Below are 21554 nucleotides of genomic sequence, written 5' to 3'. Positions count from 1 at the left end.
TGTGTTTAATTGTAGGCAGGGACATTACTGGATATTCTTGTGTAATTGCTACTGAATAATTTATGTTATACTTTGTTATTGCTACAGAAGAATATTTATTTTATTATTTTACATTTACAATTTTTTTTCCTGGGGACCCTGTGACACCCCATTGAAGAGCCATAGGCTGTGGATCTCTTAAGATCTCACTGTTGGGTTTGTAAGGCCATGTTACTCCTAAATTTCTATCTTGTTCAAAGAGAAGATATAAAACAAAGTTCTAAGCTAATCAACCTTAGTGTTCTCCTTTTTTAAAAAGAATCGATAAGAGAATCAATAAAGAATCGAATCGTTAAACAGAATCAAAAATGAAATTGGAATCGTGAAAATCTTATCAATACCCATCCCTAGCAACGAGTCTATCAAATTGCTTTGGACCAATTTCATCCAGCTTTTTTGCAGACTTGTTTTCATTCAGCCACACTGGAGGGTTTTTGGCAAGTTATCCATCAAAGAAGTCCCATACTGTTACATCATCATAAACATGTTTGACATTGTTTAATGTCAGATGTAATGCAATTTGCAATTGCATTGCAAAGACGAAATCAGCAAGGTGACAAAATCTTTTTTTCAGAGCACTATAGAATACAGACTGTATATGAAGGATAGACCCAGTTTCCAGCCAATGTTTAACTGTCTTCCATCTGCATTCTGCAAGGCTGGTTACAATAAGAAGTTCAGCTGCAGAAATCCATAAGAAAGTGACCCTTTGTCTAATGTGATCTCTGATCTCACTAATTATTTTCCTGATGAGTTCATGGCCTTACTGGTTTCAAGTGAAGCTGAATGTAACATAATGTTCTTTTGGTAAATTATGGTCCCTAGCCAAGGGCAGCACAGTGATGTGGTGGCTAGCACCTCACGCCTAAACAGTCCTTTCCATGTTCTACCCGTGTCTATGCAGGCTCTGTCCAGGGACAGTGCTGAATGGTGTGTGTAAATGGTTGGTTCTCTATGTTTTAGCACTGTGACAGGTTGGTGACCTGGCCAGCCTCTTGCCGTATGGCAATTGTGATGTCACCACCTGTGACCCTGAATCAAATGAGCAGAATACATTGAATGGATGGTCTCAATGTGATCGCTACAGTCTTAGGAGGGAGTGTCCCTTGGTTTCACTCTCAGATCCATGCTTGATATTTAAGTTCATTTATAAAGCACCAATATGGAAAAAAGCACTTAAAACTTTACAACAGATGCTTCACTAAGCAATGAGTGACGTGTCAGTGGCCATGTCCATCTTTTGTATTCAGTCGATTTGCTTTTATTTTAATCATATATATTAAACATGCATTTGTTTAATTTTTAAAAACACCCCAATGCCTCCTGGCTATAGGCCAGTCATATAGAAGAATTTCTTGTGAGCTCAGCACAAATGTAGCCTAAAGTAAACTTTAAATAATCCCTCAGAATCAGCGCATCACTTTCTGTTTCCAGGTGTTTCTTGTGTTAATGGTACATTTCTTTTTTTATTATATATAAGAGATCACTGCATTTGATATGATTGAAATAATAAATCCTGTTGGGTTAATTAACTTGTCCAAGACTGTGGAACGAGTTTTTTTTTTTATTATTCAACAATTTCACACACGTCTGTTTCTGCAAAAATGATTCCTAATTTACAAATTCACACATACTGTAATGTCATCTTGTGTCACAGGGAGCTCAGCAGACATCTTTCACCTTTCACACTCAGGGCAATACTGCTTGTGATTGGAATTCAAGTGCCAGATTTGTGTAGATGCAAAAATCCCTCCAGTTTGCTGCCTATCACTTCTGTCATCCAAAGGCAATTTTCACCATAGCTTTTGTATGGCATAAACAAATGTAGCAGGTGAGCAAATTTTGTGCCGCTTAGAAAAACAAAGACGGTTTTTATCTCCAATGATTAGATATTTAGCCAGCAATATTTCCATATCAGAGGTTATTTTGTGACATACATTATAGTCTTTCAAATATCCAACTATTCTTTTAATTAGTAATGATGGGAAATTTAATGTCTTGTAGTTATCTCTCTCTTATGTTAAACTAACTATAAATAACTGTTTAACTGAGCATGTTGTACTGTAGCTGTATAGAACATTTTTGCTTATTAGCTTTCACTGTTATACAGTGTGTAACTGTTGCTTCTATAAGGAAAAGACTGATAATTAAAGCAGTCAAAAAATAGGGAAAATATGCACCAATCCATATTGCATATTTTTGTGAATTATACTGCACCCACGATGTCCCAATGAGATTATGTCATCACTAGGTGTGAATTCAGTGTGGCATACATGTGTATCCAGGGAATTCATTAGTGTCATTGGCAATATGGGCAACCCGAGGATAGTCTTTCCCTTATGAAGCAGCAGTGAAGTTTAGCTTATTAAAGATTATGACTAACTCAGGGATATTCACAACCAGTGGAGACATTAAAAAGCAACAAATTACTAGTTAGAGGCTTGTGGTTGCCTTGTGCCATAATTTCGTCTTACAGTCTAGTACACGTGAGTATCATCTCGCTGTATTTAACTGTCAAGCTGTTTGGATAAAACAAGATGGCTTGTGCTATCTATCCAATGGCCTAACTTAATCAGTCTTCAATAAAAAGTATACATATAGTTTGCAGTTTTATCATTATCTAACAAGTGCAGTAGTATTTTTTTGACTCTTGCCTTAAAATTCTAAAATTCAATGATTAATGAGAGAAATATATTACTGTGTGTGCACACGCTTCATGCTCTCTCCCTTTCTATAATGAAAAACATGCACTCCTGGCAACCGAGGCTTCATTAACTCTTCACTCTAGAGACATAGATGCAAATGAACACTGTTTGCTTTGCACATCAATGAGACACGTCACGCTCAATACAGGATAGCAATATGGCTTACACACATGCACACTATACTTCTAGCCACATGTCAAGATGTACAGAGTCCCATAAAAAAATATATGCAATGCCACAAAGTACAAAAAAAGTGGAAGATGGTAAAAAAAAAAGAAGAGCGGCAGAGAGGACAGATAGAGTTGGGGGCAGCATGTGTTGTGTCTCCATCCATCATCAGTCTTAATGTGGCTCTGAGCTGTCTGGGTGCTGTGTCATTACATCCATAATGCCTGTTGCCTCTCACAGCACACACTATCTGTCAAAAGCATGCACACACACACACACACACAAAACTTCTGCACATGCAGTCATGCAGATTATTTGGTGGTTTTAGGTAAAATACTTTAATTGTGTCTGTGCAAAGCCATTACTTGTCTGAGTACTATTCCTTGATATTGATGCCTAATGCAAGCGCTTTCTGTTTGTGCTGGAAAAATATTTGGTCGTGCTCTGCTGGGCAACTGGGGTGACAGTGAGGCCTGTGTGTGAATCTTAATGAATGTGTTAAACTGTGTTGTCCATATCTCTTTGCTAAGCCTTCTAAAGATGATTGCAGAAAACCCACAAGGACATGAAAATGTTTATTTTACAGCTGCACACAAAATCAAAATGTAATTAGAGTATATAATGTATTGAATTCTGCTTATGTTGGTGGGTTCATGACGTATTTCTTTTTCATATGCATGCTTTCTTTTGATAAATGAGCTTTTCATGTGTATTTGTTCATCCAGCCACCATTGTGCTGAATGAATTAACCTGGACAGAGGAACTGAAGGAAGTGTTTAGAAAGAATAGAGAGGATGACCCAACCCTACTCTGGCAGGTGTTTGGCAGTGCCACTGGCCTGGCTCGCTATTATCCAGGTAAGGAAACAAAGGGGGGGGGACAACAACCCAAACATTGCCTTTGAATAGGTTTTTATGTGTCTGTTCATATAATTCTGAAGTTGTATGTGCTTAAATACACACTGCTTAGTAATTGAGGAGATGAGATAGCCTTTATTTGTCAGTTGCAGTTGCCCACAACCGAGATGATAGACCTTGCCGACCGTACATACAATACACAAACATCACGTTGGGGTGACAGGTCAGGCTAGGTAGCAAGGGAAAAAAAACATTGAAATGTGTAACAAAAAAGGATAATCCAGGAATGCACAGATATTAACACACCATAACACAATAAAACACAGACAAGCAACATGGGAGAATATTCCACTGTGTACAGCTGGATCTGGGACCGCTGCTATCTTCGATTGTGCCTCCAGCTGATCCACTGCCCGCATAATTAAGCTCACATTGACTTTATGTGCGTCTGCACTTGTCTATTGCTGTTCCCTCTTGTATGCGTGTTATCTTTGCCAAGCTATTTCTATTCATGAGATTCCCTGTCATCATCGACTCTATAGCTTTATGACAAAAGTTTATGTCTCATATTCATAAATTTGCATTGGCTTTGATTTATCCTTTCTTTTACTTCTTAGCATGCATGAAAGGCAGTCACTCACTCTCAGTATACTTCCTTGTTTTTATGGTGCCCTTCACTAATAGCTGTGCGTCTCCGATAAATAATTTGTGCGTGTTTTCCCTCATAAATATTTTTAGTGATTTAAAACATGTTATAATGTAGACGGTATAATAAATTGATCGATCCAATAAGCCTGTCATTATGTCACAGAATGTAGTATGTACACAACGGCTCCTGAGCAGAATATGACACTAAATACAATATGATTTTATCATATAACAATAATGGATTGGATTTATATATAGCGCTTTTCAAGGCACCCAAAGCGCTTTACAATTCCACTATTCATTCACTCTCACATTCACACACTGGTGGAGGCAGCTACAGTTGTAGCCACAGCTGCCCTGGGGCAGACTGACAGAAGAGAGGCTGCCATATCGCGCCATCGGCCCCTCTGGCCAACACCAGTAGGTGGTAGAGATGGCACGATACCACTTTTTTATGTCCGATACCGATACCGATATCATAAATTTGGATATCTGCCGATACCGATATGAATCCGATATAGTGTTTTTTAATCAACAAAACTGTTTTTTTTTAAATATCTTGCTGCATTTTGTATAAGTTCATACTCAAGTTTAAAACAACAACTACACTAAAGCTATTCTGTTATACCTATATGCAAAAAAAAAAAAATTTCATAGTTCAGCAATACTGATCAATCTAATAAACTTAAACCTACACCATCCTCCCTATTCTGGTATTTTAAAGAGTACTTAGCGTAAATATTAAGCAACCTAACTAATAGGGTTCCAACTCCCAGCAACAACAAAAATAAATAAATAAAAAATAGGGAACCACCCCTAACGCTCCACCTCATGATGCTTAATCGACGTAATCAACCTTAATTTGATGCAGTGTGAAAAAAAAAGCACAGAAATCAATTATTTTTCAAGAAATATTAAATAGATTCAACATCTTTCTTCAACAAAATTGCAGACTGCACAGATGGTACCTTCCCAAAGGTACTATAGTACTTTTTCCTTCCCAAAGGAAAAAGTACTATAGCTTACTAGGGTATATATATTAGACTTAATAGTCACTATATACAGTAATTCACTACTATTCATTTTACATCAAATTAAAACTTTGGGTGTAAGATTCGGATAATTATTTATTAAAAGCTTGACATTTTAAATGAGAATAAGAAAGAAAAGTATGTCTTTGTGCCCCCTTTTCCCTGTTAATGCCCTATCGGCATTAACTGGCTAAACTTTGCTAGATCCGCCCCTGCACAGTTACCTGTGGAAGCCCGTTTCCGCCACTAAAAAAAAAAAAAAGCTAGTATCCATAACTCGAAAGTTCGAGTTATTTTCTCGAAATTTCGAGTTATTTTCTCGAAATTTCGAGTTATTATCTCGAAATTTCGAGAAATATAACTCGAAATTTCGAGTTACTTTTCTCAAAATTTCGAGTTAGCTCTGCCAATCAAAAATATACGTGAATGAGGTCGCTTTCTTGTTACCCGGAAGCATATGGCGCAGGACCGCGCACTCAAAAACGGATCCCAACAAATTAAAGTATGTTTGCTGATAGTAACACCATGTGATTCAGCTAATAACACAGGGATTTCATCATTTGTGAAGCCAGGCTGAAAACACTCAGCAATCTGTGCATTCACGACTGGATGTAATACCGGTAGCTTAGCTGTAGCATTTGTAGCTGAGGGCTTCAGCTTCCGGGTAACATGGAAATGACGTCATTCACGTAGATTACTGATTGGCAGCGCTAACTCGAAATTTCGAGTTGCTTTTCTCGAAATTTTGAGAAAATAACTCGAAATTTCGAGATAATAACTCGAAATTTTGAGTTATGGATCCTTTTTTTTTTTTTAGTGGCGGAAACGGGCTTCCATAGTTACCAGCCGTCAGCTACGTAGAAAAAGATCCTCGAGTAGAAAGTAATAATAAATAAATTCTAACAACAGCTGATCAAGCTTAAACGTGCTGCTGTTGTTCAGCCGCTGGTTTCCTCTTTCTGGTGCAAAGTGGGCCAAAAACAAACCAGAGAGACGGACTCGCGACAGAAAAGCCGATCAGCTGATCATTAAGCAGTTTCATGATTGAAGTAGCAGCCAGAAGAGGCAGTCGCTCCATATATCGTTTGGTAAGCTTAACGCAGGAATGCTTTACAAACATTCAGAGATGGACTTACACACTTGCTTTACTTCTCTCGGGGATAACTTGAAATGCCGGGTTGCTAGCGAAGCTCCACATGCTATCCAGACCACCGACAGGTCCCGCATGCCACAGCCGCTCTATCACGTGATGCATACTGCTCCGACGTGCTAACGTTCTGAGGCGAGTTACGGCGTGTTGCAAGTTTTGTGAGGTGCTTTCGTGATATTTAATGGATCGGATTACATTTTTTATTTTTCTCCGATATCCGATCCAGTAATTTAGGTCAGTATCGGACCGATACGTAATATCGGATCGGTCCATCTCTAGTAGGCGGTAGGGTAAAGTGTCTTGCCCAAGGACAAAACGACCAGGACAGAGAGCCCGGGGATCGAACCGGCGACCTTCCGGTTACAGATGCGCTTCCCAACCCCCTGAGCCATGGTCGCCCCATATTAGTTAAATATATTAGAAATTTAGCCAAAATAGTATGTAGTGTGCTGTTTTTTGTTTGTTTTTCTGCTTTAATTGTGATGAAAACTCAGTACATCTCAAATCTCGTCTTTTAGCTTCTCCCTGGATGGACGCTCGTAAGACCCCTAGTAAAATAGATCTCTACGATGTGCGCAGGAGGCCATGGTAAGAAAACTGGCTCAAGGATAACAGTGTTAGTCAGAATACAAAACTTAAACTTTTATGTCATTATGTGTCTTTGTATATCTATTTCATTGTTTACATGTAGAGCTAATTAGACGTAAGCAGGGTTTTTTAATTCAGTCAAATAATTCAATTAAATAATGCCTATTGCATTTCAGTGGAATATTGTTATGATTATTATTACTGTGAAAATTTGGTGAATACATTTTTTTTAGTCTTTAATTGATTGTTCCGTGCAGGTTGTATAAATTTGAGTGCATTCACACAGCACACAAATTGTATTCACTACAGGAATAAAGATTTTTTTTGTGATAAAATTTTGTATTGCTCTAAAAATAATAATTTGTAAAAACAGCTAATTGTTGATTGCTTTGAATAGCTACTGATTTGACCTTTTTTCATCTTTAAATCATTACCATTGAGTTATTAACATAATGTCATCCATATCGCTCAGTCTTATATTAATATGACAATGAAAATATGACTCAAGTGTGTAAAGTTTTATTGTATTTTCTCAGCATAAATGATTATGCAAATGGTTGGCCCTCAGAGTATATGTGTCTCAGTCCAGAAATGTGTTTGCATTCATTTATGACCATCTAGGTACATTCAAGGAGCTGCCTCACCGAAAGATATGCTAATTCTCGTGGATGCGTGAGTTGTTTGATAATCTTACTGATCCATAACCTTCCTGCATCCATCATGATTTCCCCTGATTGAAATGCATGCCTTTCTAGCTTTGCCACATAGTGTAATGTATTTCCCAAGGCAGAAGCAGTTCTAATTACATCGAGTAAAATCTCACAGGACAAGAACTGAGCAGACAGATTGCTGTGAGAAGCTGTCAGGTATTTCTTTCTTGTTTTTTTTTTTAGGAGTGGGAGTGTGTCTGGCTTGACGCTAAAACTGATCAGGACCTCTGTCAGCGAGATGCTGGAGACTCTTTCTGACGATGACTATGTCAACGTAGTCAGTGTGAGTATTATTAGACTGCCCACTTGCTGAATGTTGGGTGGTCTGTTTATTGAAGGTGACGGGGGGGGGGGGGTCAGAATTTACACCCAATTCGTATCCATTCACATACATCTTTACACATACACAACAAATGCCCATACACAGACACACACATATACACACAAATAAAAGAGAGGCAGAGAGATGGATGACCAGTAACGAAATATGGATTTCTCTCTGGTCTGGCCACCATGAAACAGGCCTTTAATGAAATACCCACTGCTCTATTTGGTGTACAGGATTAAAACTCTGCAGTACATGGCCCCTCCCCACCTCTAGGCCCTCAAATGTGGCTGTGGCTGTGTATGTCCATTCCCAACGCTCCTAAAGGAATTAAAGCTGCACCTCTGAGTGGAGTGAACCCCAGGAAACATTTATCACCCTCTTGTTCTCTCCATCATTTGTTCTTTTCATCACTGAGCCATGCAATTCCTGTCAGCATTTCACCATATACCTCCATTCATCTCTTTGTGTCAATGAATGCCCTTCCTTTACACTGTATGCCTACACTTTTCTATACACAGCCAAGAAACATTCCTCTTCTCACTATTCCTTCTGTTTTTTACCTTCATTTTTACTTTTCTCGCCCACCCATCACTTCCATTACATTCTTCCTCTACAGCTTTTCATTCTCTGGCCATCTATTCTAAGCTTTCCACACTTGTGATTACACTTAAATAGAGCCAATCAGGAGATTGTGTGATGCGTAGATGGGTGCCTGTGGAGGTGTTTATTAAGACAGGTCTTTATAGAGATTGGAGCTGTCTTCGTTCTCCTTGCAAATGACAGCCATTCCGACTTTCTTTCCTCTCTCAAGGGACCTTTTGTCTTGGACGTAATGTATTCGGTTTCATGGTGGACTTTTGATTCTGCAAAGATGTGCAATTATTGGCTACTGTTGGTGTGTGTGTGTGTGTGTGTGTGTGTGTGTGTGTGTGTGTGTGTGTGTGTGTGTGTGTGTGTGTGTGTGTGTGTGTGTGTGTGTGTGTGTGTGTGCGTGCGTGTGTGTGTAAAATGAGATGGTGAGAGATTTGTAGAGACACTGAAATCCAATTCAGTTTTGACTCAGTTTTATGACTTTTGAACTTGAACCCTTTAAAAGTACAGTGCATGAGTTATGATGAATCTATAGTCCAAAGAACTTGCCTGGTTGTATCAAGGTACTAAAAACTTCATTTAGGTTTGTTGCAGTTTAGACAAGTATTAAGACTATGTGGCTCAAACAAGCCAGCAGTATACCTATTTTATATAGTCAAGAACCATAAACTAAAGTTTGGTTGATAATTTTAACAATAATTCTTAGGACTTATTTGCAACCTGTAATATCATACGGCTACCTGTTTTCATTGTTCCAGTCTGTCTTTTTTTACATTTCTATTTTTTAGCAGTTTTGTATTTTAGCTGTCAACAATATTATTTGCTAAGCATAATGTCAGTATAAGAAACAGGGAGGTTATCAAAAACAACAAGACAGCTAAAGTCAAAATGAAATGGATTTATAATATTCCTGCTGCAATATATCAGTTACATAATGGTAAGTCAGTGTCAATTTCCTCCTGTTTCAGCAAAAATCATTATTCCTTCTGTCAGTCACCATATCTATTTCTTTCTGTCATTGATTCACTCATTTATGCACACACACGGACACACACACACACATGCATACACATATCCACTGCCCGATGTCTGGTCCTCAGGGTGTTGTTACCTGTCACTAAATCATTAGTCTCTGATATTACCCACAAATCCCTCCTCATTAACAGTAGCCCAGGGACTAAGTTGGCATTTGGTCACGGAAGATGCTCGCGCTCGTTCTTCACAGCAGGTCAGGTCAGACGATTGCTGATGGCTGCCTCTCTTCCTTTCCTTTTTTGCTCTCTCTCTCTCTCTCTTTCTGTTTTTTTACCCTTGTCTTCTCTCTTTCCCACACCTCTCACACCACAAGCCTCCACCACATTTATCCAACCTGCTCAGCCATGTTTTGCTGGCATCAATCTTTTAGCCAGCGTCAGTCCAGTGAGCAAGCCTGAGTAGTAAACCAGAATAGAAGACAGTCCGCTGGGATTAGAGCTTGAAGATTAGTCTTCTCTCTTGTGTCGTCACTAATCCATTCCCAAGGCCTGGACCATCACACACACATATAAGAGCTGTTGTAATAGGATCACGGCAGAATAGTGGAATTTGCGGTAGACTGCGTTCACATTCATGTGCAGGGCCAAAAAGGCAGTCTTACAATGAAAGAATATGGCTTTTTCTTAGTCATTCCACAGGTCTCTGTATAGCAGTGTTTATTTTTTTTTAATAAAGTAATTAAATCAGATAAAACTATAATTCTCTGTCACGTACCCTTTATGAGATCATTATTCTCTAAAAGGCAAACACCTCACATTCGTGCTTAGCCCCCCACCACCCGCCACCAACACCACCACACACACACACACGCACACACACACACACGTTCTCTTCCTCTCACTTTCTGCTCCTCACCATCCCACATGCTAGACCCACCTTCTTCACTTCTGCTTTAGATAGATTATGTGATAACAGATTCCCATCTGCTCTACACAGTCAGTCATGTGAACTTCCATTGTGTGTTTTGGTGTTTTGTGTTGTGCATGTGCCATAGCCAATATTGTATTGCTTTCCGGTCCAGCAGAGATGTGTATGTCTGTTATTGTCATTCTAAAAGGAACTTCAAGGCTGCCTGGTTCCCTGGAAACGCACACAGACACACATGCACACATACTGATCAAGGCAGACATATAGTCAGGGCTCTTTTTGCCCCCCTGCTTGTCTTTGTACATCAGTGTTTCAGCCTCCCTATCGGCCATCTCGCAGAGATGCATTGATTAGTTGAGATCGATGAGGTGCAGTATTGTTTCAGAAGAGTTCTGCTACACAATAGATGTGCTGGGAATGGGACAGCTGGCTGCTCTGCTGTCCCATGCCCTTCCTGCACTATCATTAGAAGTTCTTTTTGTGTTTTTAATTTATTCTGTCTTTTTACTTATTGCCATTGGGAGTTCTTTAAAAATGCCTTTCCTCCTCACTCCTAGGCACTCCTGAAGCAAACTCAAACGTACCTCATTTTTTGGGGGGTGGAGTATTTGTGCATGTGTGCACTGTGAGGTGGAAATAAGCAAGTCTCACCTTTAAAAAAAGACGGTGAGGTTGCCTAAGCTCGTTTCTATATAACAGAATCTTGTTTCCATGGGTACCAAATCGTTGAGCTCTGAGGATGTGAAGCAATTAGTGGAGCTTGATGAATGTGTCTGTTTACCACTGCCTGATAACAGCCAAGGCCAGGTGGTAGTGTTTGTGTGTCTGTGTGCGTGTGCTGCATTTGTATGATGTGTTGAATTTGCACACATGTTATAATTGTATGAATAAATTTCAGGTCATAACTCCTGTCCTGTCTGTTACCCAGTTTAACACACTGGTGAAAAACACGGCGTGCTTCGACCGTCTGGTTCAAGCCAACGTGAGGAACAAAAAGCTGCTGAAGGATGCCGTGCAGAACATCAGCGCTAAAGGAATTACAGACTACACAAAGGGCTTTGAGTTTGCTTTTAAGCAGCTCTCTGCGGTAAGAAAAACGTGTTATTTTGTCTGACTTTGGGCTGAGAGAGTGCACAAGTTGTAAAGCAAGTTTTGAATGAGTGTTGCCTCCATTTTTGTTGACAGCCTCAGATTGTTGTGTTTTACTGCCATCTGCTGGTTAAATGTGTTGCCTCAACTCAACTGCCTGGTCAGTGAAAGAAATAATGCAATGTTACATTTGATTGACGAGAACCTCAGTAATGATGGAACATTTCCAAATAATACCTCCTACTGCTATTTCCTGAACACATTTCCTTCATCTGATAGAAAAATCCATGAGGTCAGAGAAAGGTGTGAAGGAGAATTTATAGCGACTCAGGAAAAGAGAAGCAAATGCACCTGCAATTTTGCCGACTCCTTAATAATGTCCAGAAGATGAACTACAAAATGTGCGTCTTGGTGATCCAGTGTAACTCGTTTTCACCCCCTTGTTTAGAATTTCTACTAATAAAGTAAAATTCGCTCCAACCTTAAATGCACCTCAATCAATTTTATAGCTCATAATCTCGATTTGAGTCTGTATAAATCTACATTCTTCATGCATTTTTGGCAAGAAGCAGATTTTATTGCAGCAGTGGAATGTTCATAGTCCACCTGTAGGTTTAACAGCCTGCTGTTGAAAATTCAAAACCTATCAGCAGGTTGTTGCGTGAAATAGCTTTTAAAACGCTTTTAATTAACATTTTCATGATCTGTGCCACTTTGTCAGGTTTGTTGACGCTATAAATTTTGGGATGTTATTGTCTCACTTCCTGTCATAAAGGATGGTTCAGTTTATCCGGTGCCAAAGGAGCTAATAAAGGAAGCACTGAAGCACATTTCAGTGTAATTAGACATTTCAAACCTCTTATTATAGCTAACACACAGAAACGTCCAGGACAGTTCCCTCAATTATGAACTTTCCTAATTGAAATTGACTATTCAATCCCATCCCTTACTTTTTACTGAATAATATTAATGCAGGAGGTTAGAAGTAGTGCATATTTGATAGGATTCAGAGTAAGATGCTTAGAATTTCTGCCAATGAATCTAAGCAGCTGTTCATAACCTTTTCTGCTGGACAAAGCAAAAATATATGTCACTATATGAAATGCAGGTGGATCTTCATAACAAAAGGTTTTATCTATTGGGTGAAAAACGTAGGATTTGTCTGCTCATTTTTATATATATATATATATATATATATATATATATATATATATATATATATATATATATATATATATATATATGTGTGTGTGTCATCTTCATAGATAGAAGCTGCATTGTGGTGGAATGGTTCACACTGTTGCCTCGCAAAAGAAGAAGATCCTGGGCTTAAATCTGCTGTCTGAGACTCCTACAGTACCCAGGCTTCCTAACAGTATAAAAAAATGCAGGCTTTCTCTGGGATAGAAGAAAACTGCCTTTAACAATTTTTTTTAAGTTGTGTGGAGTATTGATTATCCAAAATGGGTGTTTTTGATGAAAATGCTAGATAAAATCTTATCTAAGCAACAATGCAAAGCAAAGGCTTTAGTGAATGCCTGAATATTTTTATCCAAAAGAGTAATTGATCCATGTGCCCACAGCATATGTGGCTAAAAACATGACAAATAATTAATCTCCATGCTTATTTTCTTTGATAGACTAATGTGAGCAGAGCAAACTGCAACAAGATTATCATGCTGTTCACTGATGGAGGAGAGGAAAGAGCCCAGGCCATATTGGAGAAATATAATGCTGACAAAAAGGTATACAAAAGACACACATACACACACGTTTCTATCATTATAGAGGACAGTTAACTTGCATAAATTCCTTACTTTCTCAAACTAATTCTGCCATACTTTGAAATTTAAGGATTAACATGTTGGGGACTCGCTTTATGTTCAGCAGTGGAAGTGGGAGCAAATCGATTTACATCACATATTATGAATAATACAAAAACACACCAACAAACTTGTGTGGTGCTACCTCTTGGAACTCCCTTTGGGTTGTGTTTTCTGTGTGCACATTCTCTTTATGGAAAATTTCTTCACAAGGCAGATGAGGGTGTGAAACTAAGGCTTCACACAGTTTCCAAAATAGCTGTGATGCTGTGCAAAATATGAACAAAAGCAGAACTGAATGCCTCTGCAAAGGAACCAGGCTAAAGTATGAAATTTCCATTTCCTGCTTTATGCTTCCTAAAAAATGTAAACTCCTAGATTAACATGCGAAAGCCAGATCATTGCATTTCTGATAATAAAACTTGAAACTCAATGTTTTTTGAGCCCAAACTCATTTAAGATGGAAAACTTTCCTGTGGTCTGACAAATTATTTATCTTATTCTCTCCTGGTCCCCACATTTTCCAAAATTCTTTGAGTTTCATCATTTCACATGTTGTTTTTGTACTATTTTCAAATAAATACAGGTTCTAAATGGTCTGTAACTCATTTCATTTATTCATACAAGGAGTTACACAAGGTTGCATCACATTTCAACATGTCAAAACAGGAAAAAGATTACATATGATGCTCAAAGTCACATGATCAAAGACAGATTTCACCTTTATTTTGTGTTCAGCTTCAAATGTGTTAAATTGATTAATAATTACAAGTATTTACATTAACTTTTTGTAAAACAATTTTTCTTTGTTGGTTTTTCAACATTGTAAGAGGTAACATGGAGAGATTTTTTTTAACCTTATGCTTCAGGTTAGGATCTTCACCTTCTCAGTAGGACAACACAACTATGACAAAGGACCCATTCAGTGGATGGCCTGCTCGAACAAAGGTACAACACTGATCCCAGCATGCATCTGTGCTTAATCTGTTCTTAGTATTAGATAACATTATGTTCTACTGAAGAATTATTTCTATGATTAACTTGGAATATTTAAGGACACCATAAAACATGCTAGAAATGCTCAAAGGGCATGAGCACAGGACATCCTTGGCCAGATGACGGAAATCTTAACAGGAATGGCTGTCTTAAATGAGCCTTGTGAGACTAATCAGAAAACAATCTCATCAGTGATGCACAAGCAAGAAATCTGGATGGCAGTTATTTCATCTATTTATTTGTGTCTTGTAACTCAGCTGACACAATCAAATGTTATGATGCAGTAAATTAAACTGCAGATTTACACCCTGCATCATTTACTCCTACATGGTGTTTTATTCATACCTACACACTATCTATTGTTTCCTAATCATCTATCCAGGTTATTTCTATGAGATTCCATCCATCGGAGCCATCAGAATAAACACACAGGTGATTTTTTTATTGTGTTTAACATTAATTAATGTTAAACAATGAACAAATATGTTTTATTTGAAAGAATCTGCAGTATTAAATGATGTTATGTGTCCAATTTAGGAATATCTAGATGTCCTGGGAAGACCTATGGTTCTAGCAGACAAGCAGGCCAAACAAGTCCAGTGGACTAACGTATACCTTGATGCTCTGGTATGTATTTTGCAATTTATGTTACAAATTCTTTTTGTTTTTTTTAATGAAAAAATCACCCATTTTGCTCCCAGTCTCATTTGCTCAAGAATATTGCTAAATAGGGCTTTTGCTTTATTCTCGATCAGGAGCTTGGTCTCGTCATCACTGGAACGCTACCTGTCTTCAACAGAACCAAGACCATAGATAAAAGAAACGAGGAGGTATAGTAAATGAATGCATGAACACATCACGTGAGGGCTCGTATCTGTCCTTATCTTTTCTCTCATACTTCCCATTAGCACCAGAATCAGTTGATTCTTGGCGTAATGGCAATTGACGTGTCTCTTGATGACATCAAGAAGCTCACACCACGCTTCACAGTGAGTGTACCACCCATACCCGTGTGTGATCACATGCATGGAGACAAATGCGTTTGTTGTAAAGGAGCAACTTTACACGACTTGCTCAGTTGTAAAGCACTTGCTCGGATGTTTCCCTCTGGAGCAATTAGTGAGTGATGTGATTCATTAGATGGCTTGTTCTTTTCAAGTCTGTTTAAAAAAGGTCACGCACTGATAAGACTGCTTTTGCTATCAGTTACTGGTCCTTTTTCCATTGTGTACTCATGTTTTTGGACCAGTGGAGCTGCTCTTTTGTACAGTGCCTTGACATGTCAAAAATCTAACATAATCATGGGATTTTATGGACTCACATATTATATTCCCTTTCCTCTGTACCTCTTTTGCATCAGATTGGTCCAAATGGTTACTACTTTGCCATAGATCCCAATGGATATGTGCTGCTGCACCCCAATCTCCAGCCAAAGGTATGGCGTCTGATCTTGTACATAACTTTGTGTGGCTGAGTAGGTCCATATCTGAAAGCATTAAATTATATCTATTTATCATGGTTTCACAGTAACTGTTTGCACTCAGTAAATATTATTCTGGTTAGCATATGGTGCGGTCTTCTTTCAAACTTTCCCATGTTCACCACGTCACCTCATCAGTCTTCATAAAGAGAATCTATCCCTCTGTTAGAGTATGACTTGCTATCATCAGTCCTCAGATATTGGCTAGAAGGTCACTCTCCCCTTATGGGATTAAATAGATATATAGACTTGGCAAAGAATATTTTTTAAGAGTAGCAATTACTGCATTCAGTCTCAATAAAAAATAATTTAATGTTTTAGTTTTAAAAAATTAGATAATACATATTTAAAGCTGAAATATGGAGGAAACGCTTCCATATAAAGCAACCAGAATGCCACCGAGCATACTAACTTTCAAGCTGCTTTTTTTGACCTGTCAAAAGCTCTGATTCATCTTACAATTCCTCAAAGAAAAGCACTAGTGCTTCTTGCCACAGGCATGTATTAAGATGTGGCCCATTATGAGTTAGCAATAACCTCACAGATGGTCTCTGCCTACTTTTCAGCAAATCTCTGTGCATTTCACTACTTTCAGCCAGAGGCAAATACACACTCAGAGCCTCCATTAGGGCTTTATTCTGCCCAGAACTTTAGAAAAGCAACTCTTAAATCCTTTAAGACACACTTGCGCTATCAATCCACTGTCCACACTCAGCTCCATTAAGGCAAGGCAAGGCAAGTTTATTTGTATAGCACAATTCAACAACAAGGTGATTCAAAGTGCTTTACAGAGACATTAGAAACAAAAAACAAATAAAAAGCACGATTTAAAATGGATTAAAACAAGCAAACTAACTAACTAACTAATTAACAAACAAATAAAACAGTATATAAAATCAAAACAGATAAAATCAGAACAGTAGATAAAATCAGTAGTTAAATGTAAGTTTTGAAATTTAAGCTTAAAAGTGTGGATTTGGTGCTTTATTCAAATGCAGCTGAGAATAGGTGAGTCTTCAACCTGGATTTAAATAAACTGAGTGTTTCAGCTGATCTGAGGCTTTCTGGGAGTTTGTTCCAGATATAAGGAGCATAAAAGCTGAATGCAGCTTCTCCGTGTCCGGTTCTGACTCTGGGAACTGATAAAAGACCGGATCCAGATGACCTGAGGGATCTGGAAGGTTCATACTGGGTCAGGAGGTCACTGATGTATTTTGGTCCTAAATCATTCAGAGCTTTATAGACCAGCATCAGAACTTTAAAGTCTATCCTCTGACGGACAGGCAGCCAGTGTAAAGACCTCAGAGCTGGACTGATGTGGTCCACTTTTTTGGTCTTAGTGAGGACTCGAGCAGCAGAGTTCTGAATGAGCTGTAGTTGTCTGACTGATTTTTTAGGTAGACCTGTAAAGATGCTGTTACAGTAGTCAAGCCTACTAAAGATGAATGCATGGACTAGTTTTTCCAGGTCCTGTTGAGACATCAGATCTTTTATCCTTGAAATATTCTTGAGGTGATAGTAAGCTGATTTTGTTATTATTAAGACAAACATGTATGGAGCCACTTATTTTAAATAGTAAACATCAGAAAAATAAGGCAGCCCTGGGCTCAAAAAGGTTATACCACCTCAGCACTGAGTATTTTTATGAATCTTGATGTATTTCTGTCATTGTGTTTATTGCAAAGCTATATAGTGTTTGTTTGATCTGTTTTGCAAACTTGTGTATGTTTCTTTTTTCTTTTTAGTCTCAACAAACAAAAATAATTCCTCCATCTCAAAAAACTTCAGAGAAATCAAAGTGTATCTCTGTATCTTTTTTCATAAATTTCCTAGAAAAGAATCCGTAACAGGAAGCTCAGACTCAATAATAAGTATGCTGTCACTTTTCATGAGGTGAGATAAAGTAGATGCACTGTAGTTTGCAGAAGTAGTCATGTAGTGTTTTCTGTAGATGAAGAGATTTCAGTGATGAAGAAGCAATAACCACAGGTAAATATCACCTTTTGCAGAGGGTATTACTGCTCCTTTTAGTAGTTTGCAATTCTGTCTGAATCACCTATGCGGAAGCCATTCTACTTTATTCTGTTGCTTGTGATTATTGCTCTGCTGCTATATATATTGTTTGTTTTTGCCATTATGCACCATCCATCAGTGTGGGTTTATTCTGTCCCAAGGCTGGTTCTGACAAAAGTGAAAAATAGTTAGTCGTTTAAAACATATACTATTTTTAGTTAAACTGAAAGATGGCAGCATTACATTAATAAAAATATACAGTGAAGTTAATCCAAAAAATTAGACATATGATTTTTTTAACCTTTGTAGAGAGTGTATTTGCTGCATTTGCTATTCTCCAACATTTCCATGGCTGCTTGTACTTTCCTTGTATACGTGAGGTGAACAACTACACAGAAGCAGACACTGTTTTATCATTTTACTTGTTTTCTGCTTTTTTGTATCAGTAATGTGACAATATGAGTTTAGATTTCGTCAAATCTGTATAAAAAGGCATGGAAGCCTAAAGCAGTCTTACTGTAATAACACACATACTGTGCTCAACCATACATAAGCATCAAAGTTATTCTCTGAATGACCTCATGTTCACGTGGCATTCAAGCAAGCTATTTTCCCATCAGCCCACCACACACTTTTTAAATACAGTATGTAAGGCTTATTGTCTGAATGGGAGATTGTATGAATACTGATGGGGCCCTCTCTTTCTTTTTCTCTCTCTGTCTTTCACACTGCCTCAGCTCTCTCTGTATTTGATTATGTTTGTGCATATTTCATATTCATCACGCAGACCTACCCTGCTGCTAGAGTGTTTTCATTCTGATCTCACACCCCATCTCTGCTCACTACATTGTTGACATACAGCGCTCCCCTACTTTGTTAACCTTTCTTTTCTAACTCCTTACGTCTCATTTGATTTTTTTCTTTGCCATTCACACCATCCACCGTTCCCATTTCCCTTCTCTTCATTTTCTTTCCTGTCTAACTCGTGTTTGATGTTTCATTCTGTATCACCCAGTGTTGTACCTCTTGATCTTTTATTCTTTCTTTTCTCGTTTTCATGCTGAGATGCTTCGTCGTCGTCGTCATCTTCCTTTCTTGCTTCAATTTATTTCACTTACATGTAAGAACCTTGACTGATGCCCTTTAGTGTAAATGATTATTCTAGTTAGTTGCTTTTCTTGTCCATGTGCATTTCCCACAGTAAATCATACTTCATTTTAAAACTTAAAAAAAATCACAGTTATTCTTCTGTATCCAACATAGCCGACTTTACAGTCAAATTCTATGTGTTTTGAGCTGCAGTATGGCTTGCACAATGTATACCACCGTGCAAGAATCTATATAGAAAACATCACTTCAACACTGCTATGCTCTCACCACCCAACCCTTTATTTTGAGTGAAGAACTATGAAGGACACGCTGGTATCAGATTCCATGTACTGCTGTTTTATAGAGAAGCACAAGATTACTGCTACTATTTTATACCACCATAAAGCCACTCAGACGTATAGGGTTTTTAAGAGAGGACATTCATAGAGTTCAGTGTCACTTTGTATCAAATCTGATTTAGCTGTGTCTGATGTCAGATATGCTGTCAAACTGCTACCATATGTTAGCCTTTATTTTTTATTCCCAAGATTTAACTAGATTCATGTGTTGAGGAAAATTAATGAACTGACCCAAAAAGAACATCTCAAATAACTGATGTCTCGTTCGTATTAGTAACACCTAAATGCATATCTGCTGCCTACCTACCCAGTACTGTAGTACACCATCTGTTATACCATCTTCTTTTTCCACTTAAGGGTTTACTCCTTAACAGTTTTTTCATAAATCGTAGATCTTTAACCATGCTCTAAAAATGTTCCCAAAACTACTAAAAAGCACACTTTTGTTAATAATGTTATTAAAGTAAAAAATCCGAGGGTTGTTGTGTCATTGTTTAAGTATCTAAACACAAACACAATAATGCATATTTGCACATGTTTACATTTTTTGTTAGGGTTTTTTGTGCCGTTTATATGAACAAAACCTTTTAAAATTATGGAATAATGTGTTGTATAGCCTTTCTGACCACATCAACCCAGTCCCTTTAGACACATAAGTAGTTGTGGGAGCCAAATTCAAAAGACCAGAAGTGCTCACAACTATAAAATTAGCTTTTAAGAAAAGGAAACAAAGGGAAGTGACACAATATGAACCTATTCAGCTAAACTGCACATAAGAAAATTAACAGAAAATAATGAAGTGAAGCAGACTGTCTATGAAACTGTGCAGAATTGTTTTAGTTTGATACGTGTCACTCTTTGGGAAATTGCAGAAAGCTGTGTATAAGACAAGACAGATTTCCCTTTTTTTTTAAAGTCAGCATTAATAAAATATAATTCTTTTTGGTGACTTTACTATTCTTAGTGATACACTTTGAAAAGGTTGATGTAAATGTAGATGAAACTGTCTTACTTGTCCATCCAAGTTACAAAATGCAGAGGAATCTGTGGTAGACTGATGATGAATAACAACTGCAAAATGGTCCCCTGGAACATTTTTCTATATTAGCTCAGTAGACTTTAGATTAATTGATATGTCTGAGTGAATTTTATATTACAAAACTCATAATATATTATTTCGAGCTCAGCTAATCAAAAGTCTATAGTTAAATCAAAATTCTCTTTTGTTTTGATTACACTGATCCTGTCAGTGTGATCGATTAAGCTGTCCTTAGTTAATCTAAAACTGTGCCTCTCTCTGAGTGAAATATTATTCTTTCCACAGAATCCTAAATTTCAGGAGCCTGTTACTCTGGACTTTCTGGATGCTGAGTTGGAGAACGACATCAAAATAGAGGTGTAGTATATAGAAGCATGTCAATCCCCACCAAACAAACACTTACACAAGTCAAAGTTTGCTACACAAACATACAGATAAGTATGCTGTCATGTCATGTCCTGTCACAGGTTACTATTCCTAGTATCTGCAAGTGATTTTCCAGGTTGTCTGACTAACTTGTTTATATGAAGCCATGAGACAAACTGTTAAAATGATCTATTATTATCAGTCAATCAGATTTTTTTTTTAAAAAAAAGTCTAACTGTGGTGTTTGTTTGTCTCGATGTGTAGATCAGGAGGATGATGATTGATGGTGAAACAGGAGAGCGCACCATTAACACTCTGGTCAAAACTCAGGATGAGGTAAGGCAATATGCTGAAGGGGATTAACATATTACAGTGCAGTAACTGGTGGAAGTTTTTAAAATCGGCAAACCCAGCCACAAGCTACATTATATCTTCAATGCAAAATTATATTAACTTTATGAATGAGGCACTGAGAAATGCTACAGGTACTGTAACTGAAAATGATTGAGCCATATTGACATATTAAGTCAGCCATCGGAATAAATATGTATTTCAAGCTTTCTTAAATGTTTACATTTATTAC

At 37.8% G+C, this 21554-nt stretch overlaps 1 protein-coding gene across 4 annotated transcripts in view; it reads left to right on the top strand.

The window, feature by feature from the left end:
* LOC146664785 (voltage-dependent calcium channel subunit alpha-2/delta-1) overlaps positions 1–21554 on the top strand; it is a 78438-nt gene that overhangs the window by 33006 nt on the left and 23878 nt on the right. For all 4 annotated transcript variants that reach the window (XM_085412062.1, XM_085412061.1, XM_085412064.1 and 1 more), the window contains exons 7-20: positions 3638–3769; positions 7117–7186; positions 7808–7858; positions 8080–8179; positions 11646–11804; positions 13447–13551; positions 14499–14577; positions 15008–15057; positions 15163–15252; positions 15381–15455; positions 15534–15614; positions 15986–16060; positions 20891–20962; positions 21236–21307. In XM_085412062.1, coding sequence (XP_085268188.1) covers positions 3638–3769; positions 7117–7186; positions 7808–7858; positions 8080–8179; positions 11646–11804; positions 13447–13551; positions 14499–14577; positions 15008–15057; positions 15163–15252; positions 15381–15455; positions 15534–15614; positions 15986–16060; positions 20891–20962; positions 21236–21307 — 1211 coding nt within the window. The remainder of the gene's footprint in view (positions 1–3637; positions 3770–7116; positions 7187–7807; positions 7859–8079; positions 8180–11645; positions 11805–13446; positions 13552–14498; positions 14578–15007; positions 15058–15162; positions 15253–15380; positions 15456–15533; positions 15615–15985; positions 16061–20890; positions 20963–21235; positions 21308–21554) is intronic.

The sequence above is a fragment of the Rhamphochromis longiceps genome, linkage group LG7 (assembly GCF_057381845.1).
Source record: "Rhamphochromis longiceps isolate RC_006_pf linkage group LG7, R_longiceps_female_GT1.1, whole genome shotgun sequence".
Lineage (NCBI taxonomy): Eukaryota > Metazoa > Chordata > Actinopteri > Cichliformes > Cichlidae > Rhamphochromis > Rhamphochromis longiceps.
Note: the sequence above shows the minus strand (reverse complement) of the source record. Positions and strands in the feature narration are given on the sequence as shown.